Raw genomic sequence first — 12,797 nt, forward strand, 5'->3', positions numbered from 1 at the left:
GCCACGGTCCTGCCCAGGCCACGAAGCAGGCAGGCAGGCCCTTGCCCCACACCCTAAGGGACTTCCGGCCTTGGGTACCAGGAAGTGGCTGGGCTCCTCCCTCCCACGCCCTGGCTGCTTCCTGCCCACCCGGCAGCCAGGAGGGAGCGTGGGAACTTCTCAGGGCCCTGGCCCCTGCCCCACCCCCTCCTGGGGCCCTGGGACCCAGGTCCGTGCCTCTGACTCTCTGAGCTGACACCCCACTCTAGGAACCCTCCCAACCAAGGCCAAATCCCCCCACCAGGTGAGCAGGCGGGAGGCAACATGTTCCATTATCTGTTTATTACTTGAAATCACGGTGCTCGTGTAGGTATTTTTTTTTTTAATTTTATGTTTTCATACATGAAAGTCACGCCAGGTGCCGGGACCCCCACAGCCCGACCCCCCGAGGGCGGGTAATGCTTTCTTGGGCAGCCCTTACGGGGCAGAGGGTGGCGAGCCGGTTCCTGCCTGGAGGTTCCACCCGCAACCCACGGAGGCACAGACGTTATTTAAAAATCGTTAAAAAACAAAACAGAACACACATTTAAATAGGGTATCCAAGACAGTTCTTCAAAAAACAAACCCGCCCCTGTTTCTCCTTTTTTTTTTTTCTATTTTTTTTTCTTCTTTTTTTTTTTTGGAAAAACGAAAACAAAACAAAACCCCAAATCCTTGAGCTCTACCCTCTGGGACCCCTCCCTGCCCACCCCCCACAGAAAAATGTACAGAGCTACAGTTACAACACGTGATGTTCACATCTGAAACCATTAACTTTCCACACGTAAAGGGGGGAGTTGAGGACCTGGGGTTCACCTACGAGAACAAAGGAGGGGACAGGCAGGGCCAGGACAAGACCAACAGGCGGGGTGGGGAAGGGCCCAGACATCTCCGTTATCATTAAAAAATAAAAAGTGAGTGGGGAAAAAAAAATGCAAAAACTACCCCATTGAAATGGCCCCAGGAGGGGATTTGTCCCTCCCCTCTGGAGCCAGACACCCCTAGGGCAGGGGCACCGAGGGGCGGGGGGTCCAAATTAGACCAGCAGCGGACCCCGCCACGGGGGTTAATGCTACACGGAGTTGTTGCCCCCTGCCCAGGGGATTCACAGCTCAGCACCCCCTCCCATCCTGGCTGCAGGAGGGGCCCCCAGACAGTCCCAAATCCACGTCCCTCAGGTTGGGCCAGGAAGGAGGGCTCGGAGGGGGGAACTCCCCAGCACCCAGCCATTCTCTCCCCTTTTTCAAGAGTTCCCCAACCACTATTGGCTCAGTCAGAAAATTAATAGTCTATAAATACCCCAAGCTCAGGCAGGTCAGAAAACATGGGGGTGGGGGCGGAGGAAACAGCACAGTCTGCCGGCTGGGGCGGGGCGGAGGGCGGGCTGGGGGGGGTAGTTCCCCTCTCCCTTCCCGGCAGGAAAGGGTGCCACACCCCTGCACCCAAACCCTGTGCGGACCCCAGCCCCAGCCTCTCTGCTAAAACGGCTTTGCTCCCCTTTTTAAAGAAATGAAGGAAAATGCAAAAAGAGACCAAGAAAAAAGGACAGGAGTGGAAGAGAAACAGTCCCCTCGTTGGCTTCTGTGACCTGTTGGCTTGCTGTCGCCCATTGGGTGCTGCTGGCCTGGGGTGGAGGCCCCGAAGTCTGCACTGGGGGGGGATGGGTTCTGCGCGCGGTGGCCCCCTCCCCTTATCTGTAAAGTGCATAATGACGTATCAACATTTTTGACTTAAAACCTGAATAGGATGGGGGAAAGGAGGCGGAGGAAGGGAGGGGGGCAGGTTTCTCCTTCACTCTCCGCCATCCACAGACTGCTACATATTGGAGCTGGGGAAGGTTGGCAGGGAGGACTGACCCGGCGCAGAGGTGAAAGGAGACAGGTAGGAAGGAGGAGGAGGAGGAGGAGGAGGAAGTGAAGGAGGAAGAGGAGGGCAGGAGTGGAGGGTGAAGGAGGTAGGAAGCAAAGCCCATGAAGAGTCCAGGAAACCACAGTCTGAACTTTTTAAAAAAAGAAAAAAATAATAAAAAAGAAGGAAAAAAGAAAGGCTTGTGGCTGGGGGGAGTGGCCGCCTGCCCTCCAGAGCTGGACCACACTCTCTCCGGGGCTCTCCGAGTCCCCGCCGCCCTGGGCTGGGGTTCGAGGGGCGAGGGTGGCCGATCCGAAGATCCTAAGCCACCACGAACTCTGACTTGATGTCGGGGTTCACTTCTGGCTTCCACACGGAGTCCTCGAAGTCGAGGCCCAGGCCGGAGGCCTCGCTGGAGCTGCCGCCGCCCCCGCTGCTACTGCTGTCGCTGCGGCCGGCCTTGCGGCTGGGTGACCAGTGGTACGGACCCCGCGCGTCCCGCCGGGCCTTTCTACGCAGCCGTTTCTGCTGCAGGAGCAGCTGCAGCCGTTCCACCTTGCAGCGTGTGGCGCGGTTTTCCGTCTGCCGAAGCCGGTCCCCTGCAAAGGAGGTAGTGGCCTGTGACTCCCAAAGCCTCCATCCGTTGAACACAGAGGACCACCCCAGACCCCAGCAAATGCCCCTGAGGTCAGGCACGGTCCTGCCCTCCCTGGAGACTTGTGCCAGCAAAGGAAACGGTCAAGGGCGTCCACCATGCCGGGCAGGAGGATTGCTTGAGCTCAGGAGTTGAGACGGGCCTGGGCCACAAAGCCAGACCCCTCCTCTACAAAAATTACAAAATTAGTTGGGCATGGTGGTGTTTGCCTGGAGTCCCAGCTACGCAGCTGGCATCTAATTCTCTAGCTCAACCGTGAGCTGGGGAGGTCAGGACTGTCCTGCCTCATTCTTCCCGGAATCCTACATGGAGGGGGCTTGGCCGCCTCTGTGATCCGAGGGGAGACACTTAGGGGTTGTACCTTTACTTTATATTATTATTATTATTTTTTGAGATGGAGTCTCGCTCTGTCGCCCAGGCTGGAGGGCAGTGGTGCCATCTCAGCTCACTGCAACCTCCGCCTCCCAGGTTCACGCCATTCTCCTGCCTCAGCCTCCCGAGTAGCTGAGACTACAGGTGCCCGCCACCACGCCTGGCTAATTTTTTGTATTTTTAGTAGAGATGGGGTTTCACACTATGTTAGCCAGGATGGTCTCGATCTCCTGACCTCAGGTGATCCGCCTGCCTTGGCCTCCCAAAAGTGCTGGGATTACAGGTGTGAGCCACTGTGCCCGCCCGGTTTCCTGCTTTTAAACGGAGCTGGGAGGAGCCCCCACAATGGGTGCGGAGCCCAAGGGCAGTACAGTGGCCATCCTCCCGTGAGACTCCGGAGGGGAGTAACCCGCCGTTTGGGAGTAGTGGGGAGCTGAGGGGGGGGTGTTCCTTGCTTTTCCAAGTCACTGAAATGCTTAGGGGTGGGCTCTGGCCCCGCCTTGGCCTGCCAGGGCTGACTTGGCCATTCACAGAGGCTCCAAATGCCATCTGGAGATGGTGCCCCGGGGGGGCCAGGAGGAAGTGGGCCTGGGGCACCCCGGGAACACACAAGGACACTTTGTGCCCCGACACACATGCTGCCTTCTCTCCAAGCTGGAGCAGAGCAGTGGCCACGACAGCTGCCGTCCCCCCCGGCCCTGGGCAGGTCAGCTGCTCCTGTGCCCACCGGCTCACACAGAGGGGCCTTGAGAAGCCCGGGCGGGCGGGGAAGGTGGGACACCCGAGGGTGGCCACTCACCCGGAGGCTTGCACATGCGGATCTGGCTCTGGCCCTGCAGCAGGGAGGCTGCGGGGGCAGCCGCGAGCTTCTCGCAGGAGGTAGTTCTGGGGGCCAGGTCGGGGGCCGGCGAAGCCGGGGAGCACTGGGCGTGGCAGCGGAGCTGGGCCAGCGAGGGGGGCATGCCCTGGTAGTGCCGGGTGGCGCTCAGGAGGTCATTGAGGATCTGCAGGATGGTGCCGATGTCACGCCGTGGCCGCCCGCTGCTGTCTTGGCAGTTGGGGTGTAGCGTGCCTGCGGGCAGAGGTGGCCGTGAGCGCCCGGCATGCGCACAGTCCCACACGTCCAGGACGGGCATCCACGGGTGTGAGCTCATGAGCTCAGACAGCAGGGTGGGCACGTGGGCTGATGTGCACAAGGGACCACAGGGCAGGAGCGGGACACGTCCCCAGTATGCGGGCACCTGGTGACCCGCGGCCTCCGAGGCAAGGCCAGGCTTGTGTGTGGGGATTCCTGGGGGACATGCGAAGGGAGCAAACGGACACAGCCTGCGTATGCCCAGAATGTGTGGAGCCGCCTGTGAGTGGATGTGGGCCCCAAGTGCACAGGGTCACGGGACACACATGAGGTCACGCGTGTGCTGTGACACCCACCAGAGAAGGTCCCTGAGAAGACCCCCGGGGCGTGATTCACAAAGCTCTCGATGACGGCGCCGGGTTTTCGGGAGCGGGGGGCAGGGCTGGCCCCTGGGGTAGACGCAGTGCTGGCACCAGGACTGGCACTGCTGCTGGCCGTGGGGGAGCAGTCCATCTGCTGACAGGAGGAAGGGGCACGTGAGCATGGGGTCCAGGCTCAGGGGATCACCACCAACCCAGGGTCTAGAGACAGCCCACCAATCTAGGCTCAGGGAATCACGCACCAACCCAGGGCCCAGAGATCACCCACCAGGCCCAGGTCAGAAGATGATCCATCAAAGCACGGTCTAGAGATAAACTAGCCCAGGGTCAGGAGATCACAACCAACCCAGGACATAGAGATGACCCATGAGTCAAAGGTCAGGAGATCATCCACTGGTCCAGGTCAGGTCAGGAAATGACCCACCAACTCAGGATCCAGAGACAGCCCACCAATCTAGGCTGGGGGATCACCTACCAGCCCGAGGTCACAGGATAGCCCTTAAATACAAGGGACTCACCTGGGGCTAAGAGCACTTGTCCTCTCCAAGCCCTCCCCAGGACAGCCCACCCTTTGGATTCCAACCAAGGGTCACCCTTCCCTTCCCCAGGCTCACCTCTGGGCAGGTGGTGGAGGCTGCGTGGGACCGGAAAGAGCCGGCTGTGATGGGCGAGGGAGACGCAGGGGAGGGGCTCGTGGGCACCGGGGGGACTCGGGCGGCACTGGACATGGGCCGGCAGGGTGAGGACACGGGGGAGGCTATGCTTGGGTCCCCCCGTGCAGCGGCAGCGGCGGCGGCGGCAGCGGCCAGCACATGGCGGTGTTGCAGTGGAGCGTGCTGGGCCGCGAGCTGCAGCTGTACGAACATCATGTGGTCGCCCACACGCAAGGCCAGTGTCAGTGGCGAGCGGCCCGACAGGAAGTCACTGACCTGCAAGGAGAGCGGTCCATCAGCTGGGAGTCCCAGCCTGTGGCGCCCCCAGCCCAGCCCGGCCCAGTCCCCCCGCGCTGTGACCTGGGGCCTCTCGCCGCCCCTCTCTGGGCTCTGGGGTCCCTGTCGGTGCCACGGACGCTTAAATAAAATGAATCTGTATTTCCGGAAGCCTCCTCCGCCAGCCCGGCCCGGCCCGGGCGCCGCTGGGGGCTGTGGGGACAGAGGCGGGTCAGACGGGGGCCTGCCCCTCCCTGGCCAACTTGGTCAGTTCTTGCAAGGGGAAACTGAGGCCAGAGGGGGCGGGGCCCAGCTGGCAGTCGCTGACCTCAAACAACCTTCACTTTGCGCTTCCCCCACCCTCATGGGCCCCTAGATCCTCTCTGCCTGTGGATACGGGAGGGGCTCCATCTCAGGCCCCCTCCCAGCTATGTCACCAAGGCCAGCAAGTGGGTGGAATTCCTGGACGAATTCTTCTGTCCTAACCTTTGCTTTCTCAAGATAAATATTTATCTGTCCTGGGCGGGGCGGAGGCCGAGGGGGCGGCGGCAAGGCTGCAGGAAGGGGCCCTGACCGCCCTGGGGCTGGAGTCCCAGAGGGCACAACCTGCCCCAAGCACAGAAACCCTCAATCTGCCCCCGTTCAGGGTGGGTGTGGGTTGGATCTGACCCTGTCCTCACCAAGCCCCCTGCTCTGGGTCGGGGCCAGAGCCCTGCTCTCCCCAGGGGCCGGGATGGGGGGGTGGAGGTTTCTGAGAAGTGACATAGGCTGGGATGACTCAGAACCGACCGCCTCCCAGCTCTCCCTCCTGGCTCTCCGCTGGCAGTGGCTGGCGTAACCTTCTCTGCTTGGGGCCCATGGGGAGGGGGGCAGGGAGGAGGGCAGGGCAAAGCCCCCACCCTGAGGCCCAGCCTGCCCGGCCCCCCTGCCCCAAGACAGCCTTTGCAGGAAGGGCCCGAGGTGGCTTCCCGAGAGCAGCTGGAGTCCCCACCACCACCCGCCCTGCAACTTCCTCCCTGGGGAGGGTAAATGGGCGGGCAGGACTCAGTGCCAGGCAGGGAAGCTACCCTGGGGAGACCAGTGTCTCCGCCCAGCCCCCCCCACCCCAGCTCCTTCCTGACGCAGGCACCCAGGGAGGAGGGTGTGAAGCCAACACGCCCTGGGCCCCCTGCCAACCGCAGCCCCCCAGCAGCGGGGAGCTCTGCTCACACTCGCCCCAGGAAATCACCTGCAGCCCCCCACCCTGGCTCGGGCCCCCGGCTCTGCCCCCACGCCACCGCTGCTGCTGCTGCTGTGGCCACCCCCCTGGCAGACCACCCAGCTCCCGGCCCCCGCCCTGCCCCCTCGATGCAGGACTCTACATGTCGCTGGGAAGGAAGAAGGGGGCATGGGCCTCGGGGCCAGGGAGGCCCGGGAAGCTGGCCACCCCCTCGCTGGGGCGGGTGGCAGCCTGCGTCCTCCACCCTGGCAGCGGGCGGATTGCTGAGGCCTGTGTCACCCTCCTGGGAGGTGGCCAGGGCCCTTGTCTGAGGAAGGCTCAGCCGCAGCCAAGAAAATGAGGAAAGAAGGAGGAAAAAAAAAAAAAAAAAGGCCGCAGCAAAACCGGGAACCGGGTGAGGGCCAGCCCCAGCCTCCCTCCTGGCCGCTTACTAAATATTTTCCTAACATCCTGTCTAGGCCTCGCTGGCCCCAGGGCTGGGCGCCCCCGCCCCCTCCTCTTTCAGGGTAGAGAACAAAAGCCAGAAAGAAGAGGAGGAGGAGGGGGTGACGAGATCCCCACCCTCTCACGATGGGGTCACGGAAGGCGGAAGGAGTGTCACCCAGGCCGCCGCCCCCGGCCCCTAGCAGAAATGTAAAAAAGGAGAAACTCGCTCTGGGGAAGCCACAGAGACTGGGGGGGGGGTGGGCTCCTCGGCGGGGGCCAGAGGGGGCTGGGGATGCAGGCCAGGGTGTGAGCAGGGATGAGGCCCGGTGGGCCAAGGTCACCCCGCAGGCAGTCTTGTGAAAGCCAGGTCTCCTTCCCCCAGGGCAGCCACCGTGGGAGAGAAAGCCCTCTGGGTCAGGTGGTGAGTCTTGGGGGAGAGGAGGTGAGGAAGCCAGGCCAGGCTGGCACCCAGGCAGAGTGGCACATCCCCTCCCCTCCCCCAGCCCCCTGGGAACACAGACAACTCCCAGGCACCATCTGTGGCCGAGGCACCCTGCCCCCGGGGCTGCCCTGTTAGGAAGGGGCTGGCGAGGTCTTACCTGCGTCTCCGTGAGACTCTCGAGGGCTTGCATCACAGACTGCTCCGGCCTTGAGGCCTGAGACTACAAAGAGAGGCAGGAGAGGGGCCTGAGTGCGGGGTCGGAATCACAGGCTGGAGCATGGGGTGGGGAGGGCCCTGCTGGCTGGCGGAGTGGGGGCCCCAGGTGGTGTGTGTGCGCGGACAGGTGCCGAGGGAGGGGCTACTGCCTGTGTGCGGGGGCCTCGGGGGGCACGCAGCCCCATGGCCATTTACCATGAGGCCCGCTTCCACGGTGGGTACCAAGGTCAGCTTGCTGCCATCACCCACGCCGAACTCCTGCAGCTTCCCCGAACTGAGCCGGCTGGGGGGAGGAAAGAAGAGCATGAGACTCCGCGGAGACGATACAGGGCCGCGGAAGCAGAGGCCGCGGGGGAGGGCTGTGCTTGTGTGGGGAGAGACGGATAAGTTCCCACCCCCAACCCTTCCCGGCTTCCAGATCCAGGGCCCTGAGCGCATGCAGAGGTCTCTGTCTGGTACTGGGAGCCCCATCCGGGCGATTCGGACCCCTTCCCTCCAGTGGAACCCCCGCCCTGGACTCTGGCACTCTGGCACCCCCTCTGCACCCCAACCAGGCACTTTCCCCTCGTCTGGGCCCCAGTGTGCTCTATGCCACCTTCCCCCGCGCCCCCAGAGCAGCCTCTGCCTCCAATTCCCCAACTCTAGCCCTGGCTCGTCTTTGTGGGCGCCACGGGCTTCGGCCCGAGAAGAGGCCCTGGGGGCTGCGCCGGGCCGGGCTCTCCCTCCTCCTACCTCCCCGGCCGCCGCGCAGACAAAGGAGACCCTCCCCCTCCGCCCCTCCCCCGCCGGGCCCCTCCGCTGGGATGGACATTGCGTGTCCCCGGAGGCCCGCGGGGGGAGGGCTCCGGGCCTGCAGGCGATTTAAATACCAGGGGGGAGGGGAGGCTGCGGGGAGCGCTCGGAGGCGAGAACAAAGGGGGGAGAGAGACGCAAGTGGGGGGAGACAGCCAGACGCAGAGGAGGCCGCCGAGCAGATGCGGAAGCCGGCGCGGACGCAAGCGGGAGGGGGCGGCGGCGGCCCCCGCGCCCGCAGCCGGGACCCCCGCGCCGCCCTGGGATTCCTGCCCGCCCCCAAGGGGGGCCGCCGAAGCCCGGCCTGGGACGCCCTCGCAGCAGCCTTTGTGCGGCGACCCCGGGCGGGGGAGGGGGCCGAAGCAGGCGAGGCCGAGCAGAGGGCGCCCGAGAGCGCGCGGCGCGCCCCCGCCCCCCGTCTGGCCGCCCCCTGCCTTCCCCGCGCGGCGCGCTCTTTGTTCCCGCCCGGGGGCCGGGGCCCGAGGGGGCGGCCGGCCGGGGGCGCGCGGTACCTACGTGTCTTTGTGGAGAAGCGCCAGGCGCTCCTTGGGCACTTTCAGGCGCTGAGACAACCGCTTGCGCAGCCCCTCCACCGTCTCGTCGGGCGGCACGGCCAGGTCGTAGCGAGTGCCCGTGGTGCTGTGGATGGCCAGGCTCATGGGCGCCGCCTCGGCCGCCGGGCCCAGCTCGCAGGCGCCGCCGGGGGCCCCGCGCCGGCAGCTCCGGGCGCCGCCGGGCTGCGGCTCCATCCCCGGCGCGCGCTGGGGGCCTGGGGGCGGCGGGCGCCGCCAATCCTCGCCGCGCCTCCGGGACAGGGGCTATGGGCTTCCCGGATGCCGGGTCCTCCGGGCACTCGGGGGCGCGGAGTAGCGCGTGTCCTCTTCGAGAAAGTCCCGGCCGCGGAAGGCGAGACCGAAATCCAAAATCCGAGTGGCGCTCCGAGGTCGCTCCGGCTCCTGGGGGCGCCTTCCGGGGGTGGGGACGGCACTCGCTTCTCCTTTAAAGGGCGGCGGGCGCGACCGGGGCGCGGCGCGGGGGAGGGTCCTGGGGAGGGGGCGCCGTTCGGCCGGTGGCGCTGGGTGCAATCTGCAGTCCGGGTCGCGCTTCCTCGCGCGTCCCCTCCCTTAGCAACAGCCGCCGCCGCCGCTCCGAGGATCTGGGGGTGAAAGTAACAAGAAAAAAAAGTTATAATGTATCAACGTTCCAGGGGGCGGGGCCGCCGCCCCCTCCCATTCACTACTTACTCCGCCGGCCCCGCGCCGGCCAATCGCCGCGCGCGGAGCGCCCAGTCGGCCGCGAGCCCGGGCCAATGAGAGCCGCCGCGGCACCGCCCCACGTGGCGGCCGGGCCCTCCCCTCGCCCCGCCCCCGGCGCCCAGGCGACCAAGGGGAGCGCAGCGGGGGCGGGGCTGGCGCCTCTCCGCGCCCTCCCCCGCCCAGCCCGCGCCCGCAGCCATTCATAAGCGCCTGGAGCCCGCAACAAAGGGCGGGCGCGCCCCGGGGGGCGCGGGACCCCGGCCTTGAGACAGGCCTCGTCCCCCTTGCGATCTCCGGGGAGCGACCTGGGAGCGATAGGAGGCGCGGGCCATTGTTCCCGGCGCCGGGAGGGGCAGGAAGTCGTGGGGCCACCCCGCCGCGTCCGTCCGGGAAGAGCCGTGAGCGGAAGCGGGAGCGCGAAGTCTGCGCCTCGTGGCCGGGGTCCCGGGGCGGGCGGGCGACGGGGCGGCTAGGGCCGCGGCCCCCGGGGAGGGCGTGGTGAGTGGGGGCGGAGTTGGGGCTGGGGCGGGGCTCCCGCACCTAGGTGACGCGGCCGGGTGGCTGCTGCCGGGGACCCGCGAGCCCACCCCCCGGCTCCAGGCAGAACCCGTTTCCCCGAGGCGCGCCCGCCCGAGCCGTGACGTGACGCGGCGTCCCCGGCTGCGCCCGCGCGCGCTCGGGGATGCGGTGAGTCAGCAGCTCGGGCGCGCCCTCTGCCGAGCCCGCCTGGGAGCGCCGCCCGGAGTCCCGGGGAGGGGGCGCCGCGCTGCCCCTGGCAGGGGAGGAGGACGACGGGGCTGCGCGCTGGGGAGGAATCCCGATCAGGGACGAAAGACTAGTCGGGAGACTGGGACCGCGTGGCTGGGAAACGCAGGCCGGAATGGCAACCAGTTCAAGGTCACTCGCGGGGAAGGGGGAGTGCCTGGGGGGCGGGGCGGGGGCTGAGGTCCGGCCAGGGCGGTGCTGGCTGCGCGGAGCCCCTCCCACCCCGCACCCCGGGGGGCTTCCCAGGACCAGAGGCACCCCGAACCCCTCCTGTCCCAAGAACAAAGAAAAGTGCGGGCATCCTGAGTCGTCTAGAGTGGGGACCTCTCCTCGGCCCGCAGGTCCCGCCCCTTACTCACCGTGCGCGGCCGGTCCTGCGTCTCAAATGCTGCGAGTGCCCTCGTCCGGGACTGAATGCGCGCTGGCCGGGCCGGTCTGGGCCAAGCGGGCGGCCCCCAGCCTTTATCCGCGCCGCCTTCCCTCGGGGTGGAGTTTGGGCGGGCAGGGGGGCGGGGGGCCGGGCGGGCGGTGACGCAGACTGGCCCCCGCCCCTGCCTGCCGGCCCGGGCCCTGGGGCGCCTTGGCGGCTGGGCCACCCCGTACCCAGATTTGGCGCAGTTCATGGGGGGACGCCCCTTGAATGCCCCGATACAGGGGTCTCGGCCTGCCTAGCCACGGGCTCGGATGCACCCCGAATCGTCACCGGGACAGGGTTTCGGGGTGTACAGCGCGACTCCCTGCCCCGCCCCCTTCCTGCCGCCCCAGGCCTGGTGCTTCCGCCTGGGGGCGCCCGCGTGGGGGGGACGGGAAGAGGGGCCTGAGTCAGCGGCCGTCGTCCAGGAAAACAGGCTGGAGTCACCTGCCGTGGAGTGGGGGTGCCCTGGCCAGCCCTGGCCTCCTGCATCTGTCAATGGTGACCTCAGAGGGCATTTATGGAGCGATTAGCCAGTGCCAGGCCTGCCTTGTGCCCAGCCAGTCACCAGCCGGCTATGCTGTGACCTCGGGAGGTAACTGGCCTCTCCCAGCCTCAGTTTCTCCAGGGTGGGTGGGAGTGTGGTGAGGGGATGCAGCAGGCTCACTCTGGGGTCATCACCCCCCCATTAATGTAGGACATGCACTGGTTCCCAGCCTCTGGGGTGGGCATTACCCCATTTTACAGATGAAGAAACTGAGGCCACAGCCAATGAGACAGGAATGTGGTGTGCATCTTACCCTTCCCAGTCGGCTTTTTGAGGATGGCCCTGGTTGAGGTGGGTCCCTGTCCTGCCCCTCTATCCAGAGAAGGGGACCCTGTCCCTACTGGAGCACCTCCTGTCCACTTATCTGGCTCCTCCCTTTATCCAGCCTGACCACCTCCACCCTCACCCTGGCCATGGGCGCCTCTCCCAGGGCTGCGCTCTGCTTCAGGTCTCCTTCCGGCTGCCACCCATGCTCCCGGCAGCTGTGGCCCCCACCTTGACAGGCACACCCAACCCCGCAAGGTCAGGGCTAGGCCAGAGAGGGAGAGGCTGGGACAACCCTTGGAAGGGGGTCACAGGGGCTAGGGTTTGAGGAATGAGTAGCAGTTTGTCACATAAAAAAGATGATGTGGCCAGGTGCGGTGGCCCACGCCTGTAATCCCAGCACTTTGGGAGGCTGGGGCAGGTGGATCACGAGGTCAAGAGATCGAGACCAGCCTGGCTAACATGGTGAAATCCCATCTCTACTAAAAATACAAAAATTAGCTGGGTGTGGTGGCACACGTCTGTAGTCCCAGCTACTTGGGAGGCTGAGGCAGGAGAATCGCTCGAACCCGGGAGGCAGAGATTGCAGTGAGCCGAGATTGCGCCACTGCACTTCAGCCTGGGTGACAGAGCGAGACTCTGTCTCAAAAAAAGAAAAAAAAAAAAATTGGGGCGTGGTGGCTCACGCCTATAATCCCAGCACTTTAGGAGGCTGAGGTGAGCGGATCACTTGAGGTCGGGAGTTCGAGACCAGCCTGACCAACATGGAGAAACCCCCCTGTCTCTACTAAAAAATATATAATTAGCCTGGCGTGGTGGCGCATGCCTCTAATCCCAGCTACTCGGGAGGCTGAGGCAGGAGAATCACTTGAACCTGGGAGGCGGAGTTTGCAGTGAACCCAGATAGCACCACCACACTCCAGCCTGGGCAACAAGAGTGAGACTCTGTCTCAAAAAAAAAAAAAAAAAAAAAAAAGATGGTCCAGGAAGTGGGAATGGCTTGTTAGTGAACTGGGCCCAATTAGAGGGAGGAGGGGCAGGGGTCTATTAATGGGGCCTGGATGACAGGCTGGGGCCGCAGGTGAGACCTGCAGAGCCCGGTTTATTCTGCTTCCAGAGAACAAAGGTGGCGGAGGGAGCTGTGGGCTGGCGCCAAATGGGCAGCCCGGGCAGGACACTGG

General features: G+C 65.1%; 1 protein-coding gene across 4 annotated transcripts; it reads right to left on the bottom strand.

The window, feature by feature from the left end:
• Nucleotides 1-304: 304 nt before the first annotated feature.
• On the bottom strand, nt 305-9,121 carry MIDN (midnolin). 4 transcript variants are annotated; one of them, XM_050771148.1, is made up of 8 exons: nt 8,889-9,121; nt 7,776-7,863; nt 7,522-7,584; nt 5,362-5,490; nt 4,963-5,277; nt 4,325-4,481; nt 3,693-3,965; nt 305-2,465 (listed from the first exon to the last, which is right to left on the bottom strand). In XM_050771148.1, the coding sequence occupies exons 1-8, from the start codon at nt 9,119-9,121 to the stop codon at nt 2,188-2,190; spliced, it is 1,536 nt and encodes a 511-aa protein (XP_050627105.1). In that variant the 3' UTR covers nt 305-2,187. The 4 variants fall into 4 exon arrangements, with proteins under 4 accessions (XP_050627105.1, XP_050627104.1, XP_050627107.1 ...); XM_050771147.1 differs by having other exon boundaries at nt 4,325-4,484; XM_050771150.1 differs by lacking the exon at nt 5,362-5,490.
• Nucleotides 9,122-12,797: the final 3,676 nt, after the last annotated feature.

The sequence above is a fragment of the Macaca thibetana genome, chromosome 19, assembly GCF_024542745.1.
Source record: "Macaca thibetana thibetana isolate TM-01 chromosome 19, ASM2454274v1, whole genome shotgun sequence".
Lineage (NCBI taxonomy): Eukaryota > Metazoa > Chordata > Mammalia > Primates > Cercopithecidae > Macaca > Macaca thibetana.